A 23,350-nucleotide genomic window follows, 5' to 3' on the forward strand; every position below is an offset into this window, starting at 1 on the left:
AAACTATGAGCTTGTATCTTATTCCCTTAGTATGTAGACTGGGGATATTATGGTATATATTGAAGCCGTTACTTTGTTAAATAAAATATTTTGCTTTAAAAAAAACCCCACAGGGTAGGGGAACCTGGCTGGCTCAGTCAGAGGAGCACGTGACTCTTGATCTTGGGGTCATCAGTACACTCATGTGTACACTCCACATTGAGTGTAGAGATAACTATATAAACAAACTTTTTTTAAAAAATCACAATTTCTACAACCCTGTTTTGGTATTTCTTCACTTTATTTTTTTTTTAACGTTTATTTTATTTTTGAGACAGAGAGAGACAGAGCATGAACGGGGGAGGGTCAGAGAGAGGGAGACACAGAATCTGAAACAGGCTCCAGGCTCTGAGCTGTCAGCACAGAGCCCGACGTGGGGCTCGAACTCACGGACTGTGAGATCATGACCTGAGCCGAAGTCGGCCGCTTAACTGACTGAGCCACCCAGGCGCCCCGGTATTTCTTCACTTTAAAAAAGTGAACTATACTGAGGCACCCGGATGGCTCAGTTGGCAGAGCGTCTGACTTTGGCTCAGGTCATGATCTCACGGTTCGCAGGTTCGAGCCCCGTGTCGGGCTCTGTGCTGACAGCTCAGAGCCTGGAGCCTGCTTCAGATTCTCTCTCAATCTCTCCCTCTCTCTCTCTCTCTCTCTCTCTCTGCCCCTCTCCCTCTCATGCTCTGCCCCTCTTTCTCAAAAAAATGAACATTCAACAAAATTTTTAAGTGAAAATTATTTTTAAGGAAAAAAAATTTTTTTGAGTAAAAAATATGTTTTTTTTAAATGTGTTATGTGCCTCTGGAAGAAAAATAGAGTGGCCCAGGCCTGTTTCTCCCCCCGAGACGCTCTGATAGAATTTCGGATTGTGGGCCAGGCTTTCCATTGTCTGTACCCACAGAGAGCCTGGCCAGGTGGTCCACCTGCTCACAATCTAAACTGTGCCCTTTAACCAGGGCACATGGAGGAGGGGGGCACATTCTGGGTTTGCAGGTGCCTCACTAAGACAAGAGGTAGCAGCCCCCATCCTGGAATGGCCCCTGAGATCTGGGATCTGGTGAATCCCTCTGTCCTGTCTGCGCCTTCTCAACCCACTGCTTGTCTCCCCCCAGTTATGACCTCATGTTATTCTAGAATGAGCTCTTTCCTGGGCCCCTTTCCTTCTAGACTCTGCTTAGTTAAGGCGATTGGGGCTGCAAATGGGGATGGGATGTGCTAAGCTGCCAGCAGGGGTGGACCTTGAATGGAAGGAGACACCTGTGTCAGGCAGCCAGGGATGGATGCCAGCCTGGCCAAGCTTCAGCCATGGTCAGTGGCTCCTGCCTCCCCCCACCCCTGGGGAGGGGGCACAGGAATAGAGAGGGAGAGAAACCAGAGATTGGAAAATAAGAAGGCTTGAGTTGCAGAATGGGTCTTAAGCAGAAGGTGGAAGAAACTCAGAATTGGGGAAGCTGCTTTTCCACTCACCTTGGGACTAGCTGTCAGGTGGGAGACAGGACTTGGGCCTCAGGAAATGCCTACCAGGTTGGACATGAGGGATGCTGTGGCCTCTCCCCCCCCCCCCCCGCCCTACCCCCCCAACCACCTTCCTCACAATGGGGTTCATTGCTGAGGTGGGAGGGGCATCCTAGGAAGGGTACAGCTGGGGCCCTACCTGCCAGACAGCCTCTGGGAACCTGCCCTTTCAAGCATGAACCATACCATCCGGGCTCCTCCACTCCCAGTGTGCTCTTAGCTCTGCCCGCCCAGCCTAGGGTCCTGGAGGCCTTCTTGGAGCTCATCCAGCAACCATCATGCAAGGTGGTGCTGGGGACTGCCCTCTTACTTGGAGGGGGAGGCCTCATGCTGTGGATTCAGAGGAAGAGGAGAAGGAAGGCATCCGCCGCGTCTGCACAAAATGTGCAGGAGCCACCGGAATGTCACAAAGCAAAGAATGAGAACTGGATTAAATCTCACTTTAGTCGCCTCTCCGAAGAGAAGCTGGCCTCCTGCAGCAGCACGGACACCCCACCACCCGAGAGCAGCAGCGGAGAAGCCAGCACCACCATTCACGTGGAGACTCTCACCACAAGGCAAAGAGAGGTGGGCACAACTCTGAGCCGGGAGTCCTTCACCAGCAAGCAGAGGACGTCTGGGGCCTCAGTGACCAAAGAGACCCACAAGGAGTCTGCAAAATCCTCGTCCATGGACGAACCCACATGGGCCGCTGTGGCTGCCTGCACCAAGGAGATTGACACCCTAGGACAGCAGCTGGCTAATTCCATGTTGCAGCGTGCCATAGCTTACCAGAACTCAGGCCACCTGGAGTCCAGAGACGTCAACCAGGAGGAGCTGAAGGCCCTCGAGGAGGTGGAGTTGAAGCTGAAAGGGAATTTCCTCACCCAGCGGGAAGCCACCGTAGCTGGCGCGAACCACACACACGCCATCCATGGCCACGGTCACTATGGACACCAGGGTCATCCGAACCACCAGAGCCACAGCCTGCCCAACCACAGCCACCAGACCTACCACCCCTTTGAAGCCACCTAACCACGGATGGAGACGCCCCTTTCCCCCAACAGGGCTGGCACACAATTGCAGGCCTGTTTTCTCTCCTGTGGCGAGATGGTGCCACCCAAATCCCTTCTCCCTGAAGGGCAGGCCCTGGGCCCCTTTGGCTCTGTGAGTACGGTCTGCCACAGAGGATGGCCCCTGATAGAGGGGGCGGGGGTGGAAGGAAGCGAAGCAGCTGAGACAGACTCGCAGGCCCCTGAAGACCCACCGGGAGAAGATAGAGGCAGAGCCCAGGAGCAGCTGAGAGCCCCACACTGATGCCGAACGCCTGGAACTGAGCCAATAAAGCCTTGTATACCCTCACTCTGGGTCTGGGGGCTCTGTGGCCAGCCTCAGCACTGGGAAGGGATATGGGGAGAGGCTTCCTGCCCCCAAAGTCCTCTTTGTGTGGGCCTTTATGCTAGGCTGATTCAAGACTCCGTAAATCAGAAAAAAAAAAAGTCCATAAATCTTCTCCGGGTCTCAGGTTCTGGGGGTTGGGCTGTCTCCAGGGAGCTCAGCACCCACCAATCTGCTATTGCCAGAGAAGGAGGAAGCAGCCAGGTGTGGGTGGTGGGGGCATAGACAGGCTTTCAGAATCTCGTAAGCAAACTGGGATGTGGGTCTCCTGTCCTGTTTGGGGTCCTCTTCACCCTGCCTGCTGCTTCTCAAGTCGTGTGGCATCCTGCACTGCAGTGCCCTCCCCCTGCCCCCCCTGCTTCCCCCAGCCCACTGGGACCTGGTTAGTGCCTCCCACCACCTGCCTACAGAGCTCCTGTGCCCCATACTCTCCCTTCTTGTTTATGTTCTTAATGCCGGGGCTGCCGCTGATGCTAGTGCTACTAATTAATAGTATTAGTAGTAATTTTTTTTTTCTTTTCCTATTCAGGCTTTAGTCTACACCATGCTGTGTGTTGTTACAGCAAGGCCCCATAAGGAAGGTTTTGCAGTGTCCCCGTTTTGCAGATGAGACATCTGAGGCTCAGAGGTGCCATTCGCCTGATAGGGCATAGACACTATGCGATGTTGTTGGAGGTGGGGCCCAGCTCTGCCCGACTCCAAAGCTCAGACCCCAAATCCCTTCCCTGTGCTGCCCCTTAGGCCAGTGCCCCGCTGTCCCCACACGGGTCTCCCTCACTCATGCTTATCCCTGCCCTCTTCCCCCATGTCCTGACACTCTCTGTGCCCTCCCACAAGCCTGGGACTCTCTGCCTCCTCTTCCTGGGTCTAAAGAAGCCGTTTCTGGGGCAAGGGGTGATCTCCAGAGGGGCAGCCGTCTCTCCGGTGAAACTTGAGAGAGGTCAGCTCTACAGCACTGTCTAACCCCCCAATGACTCCTTTACATAGAAGTGTCCCATTTGCATCAATTGTGAACTTACCAGTGTTTCCCAGCCTGTTGGCCTCAACCTGTGGGAAGAAGGTCCCCCGAATCCTTGCAAAGGATGGAAAAATCTACAAACATCCTAAGTGTGGTCAATTGATTTTATGGGATATAATTGGAAGCATTTGAATATTTTTATTTTTATTTATTTTTAAGATTTTATTTAAATTTTTATTTTATTTTATTTTAGAGAGAAAGCACGAGCAGGGGAGAGGGGCAGAGAGAGAGGGAGAGAAACTCTTAGGCAGGCTCCACGCTGAACCGACATGGGGCTCTATCCCGTGACCATGGGATCAAGACATGAGCCAAAATCAAGTGTCGGGATGTTCAACCGAGTGAGCCACCCAAGCACCTCTGAAGATTTTATTTTAAGTAATCTCCATACCCAGCGTGGGGCTCGAACTCACAACCCTGAGATCAAGCGTCACACGCTCCAGGTGTGTCTGGGTGGCTCCATCAGTTAAGTGTCTGACTTAGGCCCAGGTCGTGATCTCATGGTCTGTGAGCTCGAGCCCTGAATGGAGCCCCACGCCGGGCTCCACGCAGAGGAGCAGAGCCTGCTTGGAATTCTCTCACTCTCCCTGTCTCTGCCCCTTCCCCTCACTGTCTCTCAAAATACAAAAAAAAAAAAAAAAAAAAAAGAAAGAAAGAAAGAAAGAAAAGAGTCACATGCTCCAGCGACTGAGCCAGCCAGGTGCTCAGTATTTGAATATTTTTAACATTACCAATAGTGACTTTATATAAATACTAATATACATATGCTTTAAAATTTTTTTTTTAACGTTTATTTATTTTTGAGACAGAGAGAGACAGAGCATGAACAGGGGAGGGTCAGAGAGAGAGAGGGAGACACAGAATCTGAAACAGGCTCCAGGTTCTGAGCTGTCAGCACAGAGCCCGACGTGGGGCTTGAACTCACGAACCCCGAGATCATGACCTGAGCCGAAGTCGGACGCTTAACCGACTGAGCCACCCAGGTGCCCCATACATATGCTTTAAATTTAAAATACTTCAGAACTTCATAACAGGGGTGCCTGGCTGGCTCAGTTGGTAGAGCGCACAACTCTTGATCTCAGGGTTGTGAGTTTAAGCCCCATATTGGATGTAGAGATTACTTTAAAAAAATAAATAAGGGAGCCTGGTGGCCTCAGTCCGTAGAGCATATGACTCTTAATCTCAGATCAGGGTCATGAGTTCAAGCCCCAACATTGGGTGTGGAGCCTACTTTAAAAATACAGTAATTAAATAAAAAATAAAAAGGTAAAATACTTTATTGCAAAAATATTAATGGAAAAAAATGGGGTCTGTCATACTAGAAAATGTTGGAAGCTGCTAAATTAGACAAAAAGCAAGGGTGGTGAGGTGTGGCTTCTGAAAGTGATTGTAAAAATGCATAAAATGCATGCGTTTATCCGGAAGATCTTAAATCCCTTATTAAAAGTTTATTGCATACAATTTCAGATTGGCTAATTAGGAATTTGGAATCTTTAAAGAAGTTTAAAACTGGCAAAATTCAACTAAAGTCTGCAAGTTAGTGCCTTACCAGCGCTAATTCTCTGGTTCTGATCATTGTACTAAATAAATAGTAAGACCTTATCATTGGTGGAGGTTGGGTGAGGGAGGTGTGGAAATCCCCTGCACTATTTCTGCAACTTTTCTATTAATTTAAAAGTAGTTCAAAATGTCAAGGTTTGGGGCGCCTGGGTGGCGCAGTCGGTTAAGCGTCCGACTTCAGCCAGGTCACGATCTCGCGCTCCGTGAGTTCGAGCCCCGCGTCAGGCTCTGGGCTGATGGCTCGGAGCCTGGAGCCTGTTTCCGATTCTGTGTCTCCCTCTCTCTCTGCCCCTCCCCCGTTCATGCTCTCTCTCCGTCCCAAAAATAAATAAAAACGTTGAAAAAAAAAATTAAAAAAAAAAAATGTCAAGGTTTTATTACAGCTGTGCCATGGGGAAAATGGCCACTAAGCCACCAACTCAAGTATATTCTCTTGGTAAGGAGATATGCATCCCCAGCCCCAAACACTCACTCCTCTTCCCAGGCCGCTCTGGCTCCCTGGAGTGGCCAGCCTGACCATGGCGCCAAGAGAGAGTAGCCTCTGTGATGAGCCCCTTTGTCTTGCAGCTGGAGGGGACGGGAGAGGTTCCTGAGTGCGGCCTCCCCTCCACACCAGCCATCCTCCTCCACCTCAGATGGAAAGCTGCCACCCTTCTCATTTAAGGCTTGTGCACTTTCTCCTGACTCCATAGTAATTACAGCTAACACGGCCGGCAGGCCGGGTTCTCATCCAAGCACTTTATACATAGTATCTCATTTGAGCCTCACAACAATGCTTCAAGGAGAGCACTAATACTCTCCCCATTTTTCATGTGAGGAAGCTGAGGTTTGGTTAAGCCGCGTGCCCAAGATCTCATAGCTAGCTGATCAGGGGCTGCACTGAGAGCTACACCCAGGTCCCTCTGAGTTCAGAACCGCTCCCTGTCTTCACTCCCCGACCCATCCGGGACCCTCGCCCTTCCACTCCTCCAGTCCCCTTGCTGCACCAGCAGAGAGAGGCACGTCGGGCCTGAAACTGGGCATCCCTCCAAGGAGAAGGAGGGGGCTCTCGGTGGCATCAGTTCACAGATTTCAGGGTGCTTTCTCTTACCTTTTCTTGTTCGGGCCTTTAACGTAGCCTTATAAGGTAGGATCAAAATGATTTGATTACCATCCCAGAGAAAAGGAAACAGGGACTCAGAGACCTGATATAACTAACTTCCTCAAAAGCCAGAGGGGAGTTGGGTCCAGTGCGTCCCTGACTCTGTGATACTCCCTCTTCCCTAGCCTGGCCTGGCCTCCTCCTCGGGAGTCAGGCCTGGGTCAGATGCTCCTTTACAGGAGACAAGGGAAAGGCCACCGGGAGTCTTGAGCACAGGGGCCTGCTTCCTGTCTGAGAGTGCAAGACCCAGCGGTCTTAACTGCTCAGGGGCCCGTGGCACGGGCCGCCAGAATGAAGCGGGACTTGGGAGTGAGTGGACATGGCTGAAGAAGCAGCTGGAGTAAGAACCGGGCTGGGCGGTGGGGGCAAGGTGGGGGCAAGCGGGCAGGGTTGGGGAGGGAGGGAGATGTCTTTGGCATTTGCACAGAGGGACTGGTGAAAGCCTGACCTCAGAATCCTAGTCAGAGGGTGCTGGTCCAGTCCTCTCCAGGGTTGGCAACTCAAGAGTGGGGGTGACCCACTGGGAAAGCACTAACACCGTTTGTACCGAGACAGAAGGAGGCTCCTGGCCTGACACGGAGAAATGGATCCTGAGGAGGCAGCACAACAGAAGCCAAAAACTATTTGCCTCAAGATGCTCCCTACAATATCACCAAGGCAAAAAGCTGGCAGGGGGTGGGATTGCTAAGTATCCAGTGAGCCATTCTGGCAGTCCACTGAGTGGAATCTAATGGTGTAGCGAACAGCATGGAAAAAGGTTTGTGGTGAAAAGTTGACTCTACATCACATTGTGTCCCTTAAGGATGACTCACGGGAACAGTCTCTCTTGGTCCCGATGCCAGGAAACTGTGTGTTTCCCCCGGGGCAGCTGCTTTGCTTTTATCTGGAGTTCTGCATATCTGTCAGCTGATCACATTTCCCTTTTAGCTCGGACTGTCAGGAAGCTCCAAATCAAAATGATGGCCCATCTTCCTCAACGGTGCAGCGGGGATTTTGTATTGTAGATCAGTATCGCCTCCAGCTTTCTTTTCATTCCTTTCTCCCAAGCAGTCTCCTGTTTATTAATAGTCTCGCCGTGCCGTTTGCTGTATTTGTCATCTATTTAAGAACAGTGTTTTGAGGATGGACTGGAGTAGAGAGGAGGAAGAAGAGGGTAGAGAGAGTTAAATGAAAAAGCGGAGAGGAGGATGGTTTTACTAACCTTCCCTTCGGATTCAGTCAAACAGCATCAAATCTCCTGGTCTCTCATGGATTTATAAAAAAGAGTTGACACCTTACCTGGTGATGTTAGAAACTTCTCACATGATCAATAAAACAGGAAAACGTGTTTTCACCCACTTTCAACCCACTTTTCACCCAGAAAAGTGGCAAATATTAATTCTGACAATACCCGGTGTTGACACGGATGAACACTAACAGACTCTTCTATGTACTGATGGGGTATGAACTGGCTAGTGAGAGAGATGTTTGGCATGTGAAAATGCACATACGTGTGACGCAGCAATTACAAACCTAAAGAAACCGTGGAGAAGCTCAGACATGGGCACAGAAGACTGTAGAACATGGTTGTTTCAGCATGGTTTGTAATAGCAAAACTAAGGAAACATTCTAAGTGTCCTCGAAGGGAAAATGAAAAGTAAATTGTAGTCTGACTTCAAATAGAATATTCTGTAGCCGTTAAAATGAATGAATCAGACCTGTGCGCTGCTATGGACAAAGCTCACAGCATAATCTTGAGCAAAAATAGCAGACTGCAGAAGGTTGTATGATCTTGATTCCATTTCTATACAGTTTAAAATGGCCACAACTGTTATATGTTGTTTATGGGTCCATATGTATGTCTTAGGGTATAAGACTTGAGTGGGAACAATAGCACCTGAGTCAGGACGGTTAGAGGAGGAAGAAAAACGTGATAGGGGAGGGTTGCCATGACTGTTGGGTACGCACCTGTGGGTTACATTATCATCGATTCTTTGGGGTATAGCTGACACATTTCATTAACACAAAGAAAAACGGTGTGGACACTGTGACCGCAACTGGGTGAAACATTCTGCCTGCCTCAGGACAAAGATGAGAAGGAGATACGCGCAAAGCTATGGTGTTGGGGATGTAGGAACCTGTGTGAGTGTAACACCAATATCCTGGTTGTTCATCAGGCTTCGTGGTGCAGGGCTCCAATGGCGAGTTCCCCTTCCTGACCAGCATCGAGAGGCTGGAGGTGGTGAGCCGAGTCCGCCAGGCCATGCCCAAGGACAAACTGCTGCTAGCTGGCTCTGGCTGCGAGTGTGAGGCCACAATGCTCTGGGCCCTAGGGGTACTTGGGGGTGCCTGGGGTGGGAAGCCAGGCTCCTTGGCCGTGGGGCTGGTTCAGCCTGCTGGTTCCTTCCCTTCTGCCCCCCTTGCTTGCCCCAGGTCCTAGCCCTGCCCTTCTGCCTCCTGCTCTCACCCTCCATGGTCTACAGGGAAGACTCCCTCTTTCCTCCTGCAGCCACTCAAGCCACGGTGGAGATGACTGTGAGCATGGCCCAGGTTGGGGCTGACGCTGCCATCGTGGTGACTCCTTGCTTCTATCGTGGCCGCATGAGCAGCGCCGCCCTCATTCACCACTACACCAAGGTAGGGTGTGAGGGTTAGGAATGGGTTTGGGGCCTGGGACCAAGGGAAGGCTGGACGAGGAGAGGAGACTGCCTGGGGAGAGGAGACAGAGAGGCCAGGGGCCAAGGGGTGAGCCTACTTCCATGAATGACACCTGTGGGACGGGAGGGATGCCCCCAGGCGCTAGCCGCCACCTGGTGCCGGGCCACTGGCCCGGCCACACTGTGTTGCTGTTTCCTCCCCTCTCAGATGGTCGGAATGATGGTGTCTTCCTCACAGGGTTGTTGTGAGGACTAAGTTCCATCAGAATATAGAGGACTTAGAACTGAGCTTGGCACACAGAAAGCACTCATGAAATATTACTCATCAATTGCTTACAAGCAGGGCACATGGCACTGTGACTTCAAGTCCAGGAGGTAGACCTGTCCAGGGGCCCCGTAGCGCCCCAGGCCCGGAGCTGGTGGTGGTGGGCTGGTGGCGGGCCTGGGGCAGCTGCCCTCTGCCTCTCCCCTCTTCTCTGCCTCTCGCAGGTCGCTGACCTCTCCCCGATTCCTGTGGTGCTCTACAGCGTCCCAGCCAACACGGGGCTGGACCTGCCGGTGGATGCGGTGGTCACGCTTTCCCAGCACCCAAACATCGTGGGCATCAAGGACAGTGGTGGCGATGTGAGTGGCAGCAGCTCCTGGCTGGGGCTCCTTCCTCTTCTCCTGTGCTAGCGACTTCAGGGCAGCTCTGGAACCCGCTCCAGTCCTGGGCTCCTGTTTGGGTTCTTTCCATCGTGTGGGCTCTCTGGGGCTTTGTCTGAGTTCTGGGGCGGCTCTCTGGGGCCTGGGCTCTCCTCCCACTCTCGCTCAGCCCCCCTCTCCGTTGGTGTTGAGGCTCTGGGTGCAGTTCTCACCCGGGTTTGCTGTTGCAGGTGACCAGGATGGGGCTGATTGTTCACAAGACCGGGAGGCAGGATTTCCAGGTGTTGGCTGGATCGGCTGGCTTCCTGCTGGCCAGCTATGCCGTGGGTAGGCCTCCCGCCGCTCTCACACCGTCATGGGTGGTACACCCAGGACCCGTGCCCACCCACCCCCACCACCCTGGGTGTGCTGGGAGAAACCATGCAGACTGCGTCTGGGTCTTCAGGGGACCCTTTGCCAGCCTGTCTGCTTGGAAACCTCAGAAGTCTCAATATTGGGTGCTTATGAGTGACCTTGGGCAGAAGAGGGTGGCTCTGTACCATCCTTGGTCTGTAGCAGGGATGCCTGCTGTTCTAAGTCCTGAGCTCGGTGCTTCGGAAACAGACTTAGCTCCTCTGATCTCACCTTGTAAATCATTCTCTGAGGACACAGGCCTTAGGGCCTCTCCTCTCATCCAGGAGTCTGGCTCCCTCTCACCTGGGTGCTAGGCCGGAAGGAATTGTCAGACCTGTAGGAATGGGCCAGGGACCTTCAGCTGCCTGATTCTGTTCCAGTTCAAGGTCCCGGGAATGTCACCATTGGACCAAATGAGCTTGTCTGTTGTGGGTCAAGGTGCTTTTGGGTTCGGGTTGGTTTTAAGCCCTCAAGGGGGAGGAGAAGAAGCATTTTTCCCTTCGGCTGAAGCCCCAGCAAGTGCAGATCTGAGTTACTTTTCTGGTGCTGCAGAGGGCAACGCCCATTCCTTTTTTCTGGTCTCCACAGACTTTGGCTTATTGTCTAGGACCTTGCACGTCTCTCCTTTGCCACGTCACAGTCTCTAAAGAGCAATGGCAGAAGAGGGGACCGATTGAAGCCTCGTTCCTGAGGGGGGCAGCTGGAAAGAGCACAGGCTCTGGAGGCTCGGGGATGTGAGTTGGAATCTCAGCTCTGCCATGTACTGGGTACCGCCCGGCAAGGTGTTCAACCTCTCTGGGCCTGAACTTCTACCCTCTAAAGCAGGGGGGTGTTACAAGAATTTGAGAGCATTGGCCCCGTGTCTGCATAGTGCCTGGCACAGAGTGGGGATCAGTAAATGGCAGCTATATAAGCTCATTCCAAATTTCTCACTCTCCAGTCTTGAGGCCACTCCTAACTAGACTTAGAATCACATCCCAGGCTGGCAGAGTGGCAGGACCTCCTGAGATCACAGCCAGCCCGTTTTCATTGACCAGATAAGAACAAAGAGGACCGGGAGGTCTATGACTTGTGCAAGTTCATGCAACCAATGGGAGGAAATGCCTGGTCTCCTGACTGTGTCCAGAGCTCTTTCCACTGCCCCCCACCCCCAGCACTGTCCCAGGCTGAATTCACTGGGGGGAATAAGATTTCAGAAGAGCAAAGGCTTCCCATCCACTCCACCCCCTTCCCGCACGGATGAGTCAGGGGGCTATTAGAGGATCACGGAGGTGTCAAGTGGCAGGTGGGACTTTACTCTGGGAGGTGTATGGGGGGGGGGGGGTGCATGGAAGGAACTGTTCTCAGGTTAGCCTCAGGCTGTGTTCCCTGACCTTCAGCCTGTGGGATTCTACTTCAAATATGCTGGCAGCTTTTCTCTCTGGAAATCTGTTCTCTGTGGACTCACAGAGCATGCCTTTGACATAGCCGGCCAGTGGCACAGAAATCCACATCCTCTCTCCCCAGAATAAGGGGTGCTGGGGACCAGGGTTTGACATTGTCTGTGAGAAGAGGCTCTGGCTGATGTTCTGCATCTTACTCTGGGGCAGGAGCTGTGGGGGGCGTGTGTGCCCTGGCCAATGTCCTGGGGGCTCAGGTGTGCCAGCTGGAGCGACTCTGCCTCACAGGGCAATGGGAAGATGCCCAGAAGCTGCAGCACCGCCTCATTGAGCCAAACACTGCGGTGAGTTCCCAGCCAATGGCCCCAAGGCACGGGGGGGGGGGGGGGGGGGGGGGCGGTGTCTGTGTCCTCACTGGAGCAGGAGCCAAGGCAGGCACAGGGGTCCCCACTTAGCCTCTTCCCTTTCAGAAAGTCCTTTTAGAGAATATCCCAGTGTGGGAACTCCTTGTGCCTCTCCAGAAAATCATGACTTCAGACAAAGTTGAGCCCTGTTGGTTGCATTGGAATTCATCTAGGGTGCTAGTTAAAATTCTAATCCTTGAGGCCCAGGAATAAGCCTTGAAACAAACATCTTGGCTGATTGTGGTGACATAAGTAATCCCGGGACCTTGCTTAGAGAGGCACTGCCTAGAAAGAGTGAGCCATGGGCCTTTCCATCAGCTTTATAAAGGGCCAAATCCTGGAAAACAGAATGATTGGGAATCAAGGAGTTGGAAGGCTGGAGGCATTCAGAGCCCAGATTTCCCAGGAGAGTTTTGTCTTCAAACAGTCTATTTCTAAGGCATCTGGGTGGCTCAGTCAGTTAAGCATCCGACTCTTGATTTCAGCTCAGGTCATGATCTCATGGTTTGTGAGTTTGAGCCCCGCATCAGGCCTTACCCTGAAAGCATGGAGCCTGCTTGGGATTCTCTCTCTCTCCCTCTCTCTCTCTCTCTGGCCCTCCCCTGCTCACACTTGCTCATGCTCTCACTCTCTCTCTCTCTCTCCAAATAAATAAACATTTAAAAAAATCTATTCTGCAGTCAGACGGTGTACCCCAATTCCATATTGGGCAAGTCAAGGAGAAGAGCCAAGGTGGAATGCCTGTCAAGAGCCAGGCAGTGCTGTTCAGAGCCACACTGGAGTCTGAGGCAGGAAGGAAAATGTGTGTTCCTATAGACACGTTTATATATTTTTTTTATTTTATTTTTTTAATTTTTTAAATGTTTTATTTTATTTTTGACAGAGAGAGAGAGAGACAGAGACAGAGACAGAGCATGGGTGGGGGAGGGGCACAGAGAGAGGGAGACACAGCATCTGAAGCAGGCTCCAGGCCCTGAGCTGTCAGCACAGAGCCCAACAGGGGCCTCAAACTCACAGACCGAGAGATCATGACCTGAGCTGAAGTCGGACGCTCAACCGACTGAGCCACCCAGGCGCCCCTCTATATTTTAAATTAAACTTTTAATTATGAAATAACTGTAGATTCAGATGAAGTTGTAAGAAATAATACAAGAGAGTCCATGTACCTGTCCTCTAGTTTCCCTCAATGGAACATCTCACAAAATTAAAGTACAATATCACAACCGGGATTTTGACATTGGTACAGTCAAGATACAGAGTATTTTTATCACCAGAAGGATCTCTCATGTTATGTTTTTATGGTTACATCTACTCACCTCCTACCTCCATCCTGTCCTTAACTCCTGGCAACCACAAATACGGTCACTGTTTTTATTGTTTTGTCAGCTCAAGACTGCTATGTGAATGGAATCAGAGTATATAACCTTTTTAAAAAAAAAATGTTTATTTATTTATTTTTGAGAAAGAGAGAGCATAACGGAGGAGGGGCAGAGAGAGGGAGACAGAATACCAAGCAGGCCCTGAGCGGTCAGCACAGAGCCCTACGTGGGGCTCAAACCCATAAACCGCGAGATCATGAGCTGAACTGAAGTTGGATGCTTAACTGACTCAGCCACCCAGGCGCCTCAGAGTATATAACCTGTTGCAATTGGCTTTCCTCACTCAGCATAATTCCGTGCAGATTCAAAGTTGTTGCCTGGGGCGATAGCCCATTCCTTTTTATTGATGAATAGTGTTTCATGGTACAGCCATACCATAGCTTGTGTAACCATTCACTTGTTGAAGGACAACTAAATTGTTTCCAGTTTGGGACCATTTTTTTCTATTTTATTTTATTTTTTTAATTTATTTTTTTTTCAACGTTTATTTATTTTTGGGACAGAGAGAGACAGAGCATGAACGGGGGAGGGGCAGAGAGAGAGGGAGACACAGAATCGGAAACAGGCTCCAGGCTCTGAGCCATCAGCCCAGAGCCTGACGCGGGGCTCGAACTCACGGACCGCGAGATCGTGACCTGGCTGAAGTCGGACGCTTAACCGACTGCGCCACCCAGGCGCCCCATATATTTTTTTTAATGTTTGTTTATTTTTGAGAGATACAGAGTGCAAATGGGGGAGGGGCAGAGAGAAACACAGAATCTGAAGCAGCCTCCAGGCTCTGAGTTGTCAGCACAGGGCCGGACTCAGAGCTCGAATCACAACTGTGAGATCATGACCTGAGCCGAAGTCAGACACTTAACTGACTGAGCCACCCAGGCGCCCCAGTTAGGGCCTATTAAAAGTTGCTGTGAACATTCATGTACAAGCTTTTGCGTGACCATAAATTTTCATTTTTCTGGGATAAATACACAGTTGGTAGGTCATATGATGATTGCATGTTTAGTTTTTTAAGAAACTACCAAAATGTTTTTCTGATGTTTTACATTTATATCAGTGTAAATGTATGACTGACTCATTTTCTCTGCATCTTTACCAGCTTTAGGCACTGTGACTACTGTTTAAAACATTTTAGCCATTCTGATAGGTGTGTTGTAACACTTCATTGTGCTTTCAATTTGCATTTCTCTGATAGCTAATGCTATTGAACATCTTTTCATGTATTTATTTGCTACCTCTATATCTTCTTTTTGTCCTGTCCCACCATCTGTATATCTTCTTTAAAAAATTTTTTTTCAATGTTTATTTATTTTTTGAGAGAGAGAGAGAGAGAGAGAGAGAGCGGTGGGGGCAGAGAGAGAGGGAGACACAGAATCTGAAGCAGGCTCCAGGCTCTGAGCTGTCAGCACAGAGCCCAACATGGGGCTCAAACTTACAAACCATGAGATTATGACCTGAGCCGAAATCAGACACTTAACCGACTGAGCCCCGCCTGAGCCCCAAGCACCCCTATATCTTCTTAAATTAAATGTCTGTTTATGTCTCTTGCCTATTTTATGATTGGATTTTTTTTTTTTTACTGTTGAGTTTTGGAAGTTCTTTCTTTATATCTTTTAGATACCAGTCCTCTGCGAGGTATGTGGTTTGCAAATATTTTCTCCGAGTCAGTAGCTTGTCTTGTCATTCCTTTTTTTTTTTTTTAAGTTTATTTGTTTATTTTGAGAGAGAGAGAGAAAGAGAGAGGATCCCAAGCAGGCCCTGCACTGTCAGCAAAGAGCCTAACATGGAGCTCAAACTCACGAACCATGAGATCATGACCTAAACCAAAATGAAGAGTCAGACACTTAACCTCCTGAGCCACCCATATGCCCCTTGTCATTCTCTTAACAGGTTTTTTGCGGGACAAAAGTTTTAAATTTTGATGAAGTCCAATTTATCAATATTTTTATTTGTGTTTATGCTTTTAGTGTCAACCCTAAGAAGACTTTTCCTAGCACTAGATGGTGAAGATTTTCTCCTGTTTTTCCTAAAAGTTTTATAGTTTTACAAGTCCATGACCCATTTTGAGTTAATTTTTGTATGATGTGTGAGACTTAGGTGGAGGGTTTTGTTTTGTTTTGTTTTGTTTTTCTTTTCACTTCTGGATATTCACTTGCTCCAATACCATTTATTGAAAAGATGATCTTTCTTCCATTGAATTACTTTTGCACCTTTGTCAGAACTCAGTTGGGCATATTTGTGTGGTTCCATTTCTGGGTTCTCTGTTGCTTCCATTATCTATGTCTATCTATTCCTCTGTAAAACCATACAAAATTATTCTAAAGTTTATATGCAAAGGCCAAGGAATTAAAAACTAGCTAAAACAATTTTGGGAAAAAATAACAAAGTGGGAAGAATTAGTCTACTGATTTTAAGATTAAAAAAAAATTTTATTTTATGTTTATTTTTGAGAAAGAGTGTGTCAGAGTGTGAGCAGGGGAAGGGCAGAGAGAGAGGGTAACCCAGAATCTGAAGCAGGGTCCGAGCTGTCAGCACAGAGCCCGACGTGGAGCTCGAACCCACGAACCATGAGATCATGACCTGAGCCGGAGTCAGACGCTTAACCGACTGAGCCACCCAGGCGCCCTTGATTTTAAGATTTATTATATACCTACAGTAATCAAGTCTGTGTGGTTTTGCAGAAGGTATTGAATTTTGTCAGATGCTTTTTCTTCATTGATATGATCATGTGATTGTTTTTCCTCTTAGGCTGCTGATACGGTGAGTTACATGGCTAATTTTCTAATATTGAACCAGACTTGCATTCCTGGAATAAACCCCACATAGTCATGGTGTGTAACTTGTTCATATGTTGCTGAGTTACATTTGCTAATTCTTAGTTGAAGATTTTTCTGTCTATGCCATAGGAGATATTGGTATGTAGTTTCCCCCCTTTTTTGGCACTTTGTCTGATTTTGGTATCAGGGTAATAATAGTGTCATAAGTTGACTGGGAAGTATTCCCTCCTCTTCTGTTTTCTGGAAGGCACTGTGTACAATTGGTGTTAAATCTTCTTTAAACATTTTTTACAATTCTCCAGTGAGGCCATCTGGACCTGGAAATTTCTTTTGAGGGGAGGTTTTTAAAAGTACAGCTCTGCCCTTGGCCTCCACTGACACCTCCCTGACCTGAAGGGGTAGGGATGCTTCCTTATTGCTTCCCACCTGGCCTCCACTGACTTTGCAAATATGTCTGGGGAGAGTGGCTTCCTTAAGTGTGGGTGGTGGTGTGAAAAGTTCTGACTTTCCTCCCTGGGCCTCTGCTGAAAACATCTGTTGTGGAGGGGGTAATGTGGGGGGTAGAAGTTCTGGCTCCCAATTCAACCTTTGCTAGCCTGGGTGGGGGTAGGGCTATAGTTTTTTTCTGGGGTACTTGGCTGGAGCAGAGTGGTGATGGCCTAAAAGTTTTCCATCTTGCTGGGCTGCAACTTCTTGGTCCTTGGCTTGAGTGAACAGGCTTTTTTGGGAGCTTTTATTATCTGTACCCATTGAATGCATTTCAGCATCGCCGGCTGCTTCAACTTCAAGTGGAGTCCAGGGAACTTACTGCTGTGTTCCTTGGGTCCTGAAGTCCCTAGTTCATCTTCTTTCTCTCTACCTTTTGGAGTCTCATGTTTGTTTTTATATAATGTCCAAGGTTTTTTAGTTATATTTGTTGGGAGGAATAGGGCAAAGTACATTTATTCCCTCTTCCTGAAAGTGGAAACTCTAAGTTTCTTTCTTTCTTTCTTTCTTTCTTTCTTTCTTTCTTTCTTTCTTTCTCCCTTCCTTCCCTTCCTTCCTTCCTTCCTTCCTTCTTTACTTCCTTCCTTCCTTCCTTCCTTCCTTCCTTCCTTCCTTCCTTCCTTCCTTCCTTCCTTCCTTTCTTTTCTCCAGCCCTGAGATCAAGAGTTGTAGGCTCTGAGCCAGCCCTCTAAGTATTTTTCTAAATGGTAATCCTTCCCTGTAGAACATTAAACTATTTGAAAAAAAATTTGAAAAATTAAAAAGTAAGTATATTAAAACATCCTTCTTCTAGTTTTAAGTATTATATATATTAAAAACATACTTTATGGGGCGCCTGGGTGGCGCAGTCGGTTGGGCGTCCGACTTCAGCCAGGTCACGATCTTGTGGTCCGTGAGTTCGAGCCCCGCGTCAGGCTCTGGGCTGATGGCTCAGAGCCTGGAGCCTGTTTCCGATTCTGTGTCTCCCTCTCTCTCTGCCCCTCCCCCGTTCATGCTCTGTCTCTCTCTGTCCCAAAAATAAATAAACGTTGAAAAAAAAAATTAAAAAAAAAAAACACACAAAAAAAACATAATTTATTATAATTTTACTTTCCCAACTTGAATGGAAACAACCTCATCAAAAATTTGTTTTTCTGCATCTACTCCTAGAAAAAAAAAAAATGAACCAATGAAAAATGCACAACACATGTATAGAAGGGCCTGCGTTTGCTTTTGCCTCAGGTTACATGTGGCAGGGCATGGGTCTGTTGGATCTGGTCTTTGTTTAAAACATTGGCACTTTGTTCATTTGTGGATTTTTTTTCTTGCATCGGTTTTGATTTTTAAAAAAATATGGCACTAAATATTACTTACCTTGATGACTGATTTCTTTGGCATTCCCTTAAGTTTTGCATCTGAGCTGGTAGTCCCAGGCTAAGCGGGTAATGTTTTGTTTGGGTAAAGTGGGGGGTGGGCTCTAGATCTCCCTCACAGCTTATAGGTTTACCTCCAAGGGGCAGATTCACTCAGAGTTAGAGAAGGGACAGCTGGGGAGGCAAGCACAAGTCTCCTGAATGTGACGGTCCTCCTGGGATAGGATAGTCTATTCAGAGGGTGGAAGAACTGCAGAAGTGAGGGCCATCAGGGAACACACTGTCCTTTGTGTACTGGACATGCCACTGGGGTGGGACCTCTGCTCTCCACTCCCACCCACCTGCAGGAGAGTCGGTCCCAGAAGCTGCATTCCCCCAGGACAGGAAAAGGGGTAACTTTTAGGTCTCCTGGGATCGGGTCTCACAGTGGCATTTTTCTCGTATGACTCTTGTGACGTGGGGTCGGTGTTGTCCTCTCCCTCGTTCTACAGATGAAGCAGCGGGCAGCCCCTTGGGAAGAGAGGATGTGTGCTGCCGTCCTAGCTCTCTGCATGCCATCCTGCCTTACTCTCCACTCTGTGCCTCCTCCTGTGCCAACTCTGGGCACACACTCAGGAATGCCTGGAACACCTTTCTGCTGCCTGGGCTGTGGGCTCAGCCACCCCAGGAGCGGCTTGATGTCACCCTATTGCCCTGCTTGAACACAATGTCCTTCCTCCACCTTCCCACCCAGCCGGCCTCCTGCCCTGGCTATATTTAGGACTTTCCATGCTCTTTACACACCAAAGCATTCAATTCTTTCTGTGGGTCTGAGGAGGGGGCAACTCTGAGATCTTATACACCTATGGTGGACGAAGACTTTTTTCTTTTTTTTTTTTTTTCCTTGATCTTATTTATTTATTTATTTATTTATTTTTATTTATATATGAAATTTATTGTCAAATTGGTTTCCATACAACACCCAGTGTTCATCCCAAAAGGTGCCCTCCTCAATACCCATCACCCACTCTCTCCTCCCTCCCACCCCCCATCAACCCTCAGTTTGTTCTCAGTTCTCAACAGTCTCTTATGCTTTGGCTCTCTCCCACTCTAACCTCTTTTTTTTTTTTTTTTTTCCTTCCCCTCCCCCATGGGTTCCTGTTAAGTTTCTCAGGATCCACATAAGAGTGAAACCATATGGTATCTGTCTTTCTCTGTTTGGCTTATTTCACTTAGCATCACACTCTCCAGTTCCATCCACGTTGCTACAAAAGGCCATATTTCATTTTTTCTCATTGCCACGTAGTATTCCATTGTGTATATAAACCACAATTTCTTTATCCATTCATCAGTTGATGGACATTTAGGCTCTTTCCATAATTTGGCTATTGTTGAGAGTGCTGCTATGAACATTGGGGTACAAGTGCCCCTATGCATCAGTACTCCTGTGTCCCTTGGATAAATTCCTAGCAGTGCTATTGCTGGGTCATAGGGTAGGTCTATTTTTAATTTTCTGAGGAACCTCCACACTGCTTTCCAGAGCGGCTGCACCAATTTGCATTCCCACCAACAGTGCAAGAGGGTTCCCGTTTCTCCACATCCTCTCCAGCATCTATAGTCTCCTGATTTGTTCATTTTGGCCACTCTGACTGGCGTGAGGTGATACCTGAGTGTGGTTTTGATTTGTATTTCCCTGATAAGGAGCGACGCTGAACATCTTTTCATGTGCCTATTGGCCATCCGGATGCGAAGACTTTTTTCTAGGTACTTCTTGTTTCTATCCTCTCTCCTAGGTCTTTCCCACCCTGCTCAGGTTTTGGGTGAAAAGCCCAGGTTATTGGAACATCATGGCTGAGGCCAGGCTTAGGAGGAGGGTGGCTTGTCACTCATTCCAAGAAAAAATTCCCTGGCGTCGAGCGGTAGTTACTAGTCAGTCATTCATCAGTGGCTCTCAACTTTTTTACCCCAAGAAACCCCTTTTATTATTTTACCCTTCGTGAAGCCCACCCTTCTAAGGTTTTAACTTCCCTTCAAATAAAACTTTATTAAGTAATGATTACATTCTTAGTTTTTGGGTAGTCAAAGAGTCTTCTAACACTTCTGATCAGCATGAAATAACCAGTTGCTATGCCAAAAGCCAAGAAGCTCGATAATTCATTTTCTGTAAGACCCCATGCATGATTTTAAGTTATGACAATAGCTTTAGGTCCCTCATGAGAATGGGTAACACTTTAGAGATCATGTTGTCCAGCCCCCTCATTTTTTTAGACAGAACTTGCTCAGATATAGTAAGTTCGTGATATAAGGTTACACAGTGAAACTTGTCAGGGCAACTGATGCGTTGTTTTTCAGAGTTGGGGTCAGCGAGGCGCTATGGGTGGGTGGGGGTCCCTGCTGCAGGGCCAAAGTCTGGACTATGCCTAAAGTTCTCACACACCCTTCCCCTTCCTGACTCCCAGGGCACACCAGGCCTGGGAACTGGTTCCTGGAACCTGGGCTGCAGACCTGTGATGATCTAGTGCCCAGGCCCAAAGTATTGCTATCTTCTTGCATCCCAGCTTGATGACCAAATGCCACTTTTCTCCCCAGTGGGGTGGATTTTACCCCTAAAACCAGAGGAGGTGACTTCCTTCCTTAATCTGAATTTTTGGTATCGTGTTCTCTACTGCTGACCTGCCTTCTGGTCTCTCAATCCGGATTTCCAATCTACCCTGGTGTCACAGATTTGATAAAGTTACTTTACAAAGGGGGGCGCCTGGGTGGCTCAGTCGGTTAAGCGACAGACTTCGGCTCAGGTCATGATCTCTCAGTTTGTGAGTTCGAGCCCCGCATTGGGCTCTGTGCTGACAGCTCAGAGCCTGGAGCCTACTTCAGATTCTAAGTCTCCCCCTCTCTCTACCCCTCCCCTGCTTACCCTCTGTGTCTCTCTGTCTCTCAATAATAAATAAACGTTAAAAAAAAAAAAGTTACTTTATGAGGGGAGGAGGGTGGGAACCTTAACTTTCTGAGAGTGACACGTGTCTGGATCCCAGACATGTGTGGGCAGGGATTCCCCAGTTTCTTCTAACAGGCCCTGCTTCACAGGTGACCCGGCGCTTTGGGATCCCCGGGCTGAAGAAAACCATGGACTGGTTTGGCTACTACGGAGGCCCCTGCCGCGCCCCGTTACAGGAGCTAAGCCCCACGGATGAGGAGGCGCTGCGTATGGATTTCACCAGTAATGGCTGGCTCTGAGAGCAAGGAGAGGACATGCCTGGCCTGAGCCCTTCTCGTCTTCCTGCCTTGTACCTGGAGCTGAAGAGGCACATGGGCCTGTTTCCCTAGTTCAGCCTTGCAGGTAGCCTCTGACCAGGCTCTGCTGTGCACACCCACTTCCTATTTTCATAGTCCTATGACTGCTGGCATTTGTATCCTGAACTCTGGCTCTCTAGAGACCTTCAGTCTGGGAAGGAGCAAGTGCTTTCCTGTGCCCCAGGACATGTGACTAGGAGCCAGAGGGGAAGAACAGGGGGGGCAACCAGGTGAAAGGAAGGTCATGTATCTTACTGATGGGAAGACCGCTGAGACTTGGGGTATACACCTGAGCCCAGCACATGCAGCACAGAGCCCGGGCTATTCTTAAGAACCCAAGTTCTGACTCCTTCCAGGGAAAGTGGTGGGTTAGGAAACCTGATCAGAAAAGCATCACTAGCCTTTGAAATCCAACCCCACCCCCACCCCGTCTGCATTCCAGACACAGTGCTCTTTCCTAAACCCATTTTGATCATCTCATATTCTTATCTCTAGCCTTGATCTTAACTAGAGAGCACAGACCCGGCCCAGTGACTTACCAGAATTGGTAAATAATGACACCTGGTGGATAAATGTTACATTCTAGGAGACTTGTAGCTAACCTAGGTCTGAAACATTAGGGAAGAAGACTTGGCCTGAGACCTGGCCATCCTCTTGCCTGTAGGCACTGTGCTTTTATTGTTAAAAATAATATTTTGTTCTTGCAATAAAGTTGAGTAAGTTAAAACAGTGTGGCTATGTAAAAATTGACACTTCACTGCTAAGCAAGCCTTAGGTTTCCTGCCTAGATGTCAAGAACCTTCCTAGAGGCAATTTAACTTTTTTTAAGTTTATTTATTTTTGAGAGGAGAGGAAGCGTGTGGTGGGGAGGGACAGAGAGGGGGGAGGGACAGAGGATCTGAAGCAGGCTCTGCACTGACAGCAGAGAGCCCAGATGTGGGGCTTGAACTCAGGAACCATAAGCCAAACTCAGGAACCTGAGCTGAACTCTGACACTTAACTGACTGAGCCACCCAGGCGCCCTGAGGCAATTAAACTTGTCAAGGCCTTCTCAGCCTTGAGAGAGGCCTTAACAATACTCAGCAAACATAGGTATTAGATTAGCAGTGGCCTAGAGGAAAGGCTTAGTTGAAGTTTTGAGTGGGAGGCAGGAGGCAAAAAAGTTCAACTAAGATATTTAGAAACATGTAGCCCATTAATCAGAAAGGTTGCTTTCTCCAAAAATGTTTAACTTTTAGTGATACTTGACTAGTGGCAGTAAACCAGGGATGAATTTTTTTAAAAATTACTCTGGCTGAAAAGAAAGGTAAACAGATTCTTGTTTAGGACAGAGGCTAGAGGGAAGGTGTGAATCTTCAAATGAAATCCGCCATCTGGATGGTACTGAGGCTTGGGGCTTGGCACTTGGGCTCTTCTCACAGGCAAAGTCTGGCAGATCTGGGCTCAGCGGAGAATCTAGCTTAAGGAATAGGGCAAAAAATTAGGGCTCGGGAGGCTGGCTAGTACACTGGTAAAGCACTCAACCTCTGGGCTTAAATTAAGCAGGCCTGCATTTAAGTTCTTAGACCTGCCACTTATGGTCTGGGGACCTTGGACAGCTACTTCGCTGCCCAATCTGATCTGTAATTTGGGAATAGTAACAGTCCCTTTCTCTCCGGGCTATGTGAGATCGTGTGTGTAAAAGGGGTTAGCATGGCAGGTGAATGTTGCACATTAGCTCAGCTGGGGAAGGATTACTCTACTTGTTGCAGAAAAAGGGAAACCCCAGCAGGAGTTGACCTGCCTGAGGTAACCCAGCAGGTGTGACAATAACTGGTCTCAGGACGTGGGTACTCTTGACACTCCGGGCAAGAGATACAGTAGAAAGTGATTTGGAATCAGAAAGACTGAGAGACAAATCCCACTCAGTTCTGCCACTTCCTAGTTTGGGCAACCTGAGTCTGTCTGATTAAAAAAAAAAAAATGCCCCTACCCTGCAGAGGTCTTGA

The 23,350-nt window shown here is 48.6% G+C and overlaps 2 protein-coding genes across 6 annotated transcripts in view; both read left to right on the plus strand.

Annotated features, from left to right (window-relative positions):
• Positions 1-22,094, plus strand: part of HOGA1 (4-hydroxy-2-oxoglutarate aldolase 1) — a 25,115-nt gene extending 3,021 nt beyond the window's left edge. The window contains exons 2-8 of one of the 5 annotated variants that reach the window (XM_086680543.1): positions 8,801-8,929; positions 9,133-9,260; positions 9,770-9,904; positions 10,156-10,252; positions 11,908-12,041; positions 12,782-12,903; positions 21,156-21,292. In XM_086680543.1, coding sequence (XP_086536669.1) covers positions 8,801-8,929; positions 9,133-9,260; positions 9,770-9,904; positions 10,156-10,252; positions 11,908-12,041; positions 12,782-12,903; positions 21,156-21,159 — 749 coding nt within the window. In that variant the 3' untranslated portion in view covers positions 21,160-21,292. Of the gene's footprint in view, positions 1-8,800; positions 8,930-9,132; positions 9,261-9,769; positions 9,905-10,155; positions 10,253-11,907; positions 12,042-12,781; positions 12,904-18,583; positions 18,955-21,155 lie in introns of those variants that run through there. The other 4 variants (XM_086680542.1, XM_086680540.1, XM_086680541.1 and 1 more) reach the window with 4 other exon arrangements.
• Positions 695-2,892, plus strand: CD2H10orf62 (chromosome D2 C10orf62 homolog). The gene has a single exon (XM_086680538.1). The coding sequence runs from the start codon at positions 1,444-1,446 to the stop codon at positions 2,563-2,565; it is 1,122 nt and encodes a 373-aa protein (XP_086536664.1). The 5' UTR covers positions 695-1,443; the 3' UTR covers positions 2,566-2,892.
• Positions 22,095-23,350: the final 1,256 nt, after the last annotated feature.

This window comes from Puma concolor, chromosome D2 (genome assembly GCF_028749965.1).
Source record: "Puma concolor isolate L17-30 chromosome D2, mPumCon1.1.hap2, whole genome shotgun sequence".
NCBI classification, from domain to species: domain Eukaryota; kingdom Metazoa; phylum Chordata; class Mammalia; order Carnivora; family Felidae; genus Puma; species Puma concolor.

Bases quoted from the DNA above. Each gene is read 5' to 3' on its own strand.
- CD2H10orf62 (XM_086680538.1), top strand. From the start codon at position 1,444: ATGGGTCTTAAGCAGAAGGTGGAAGAAACTCAGAATTGGGGAAGCTGC.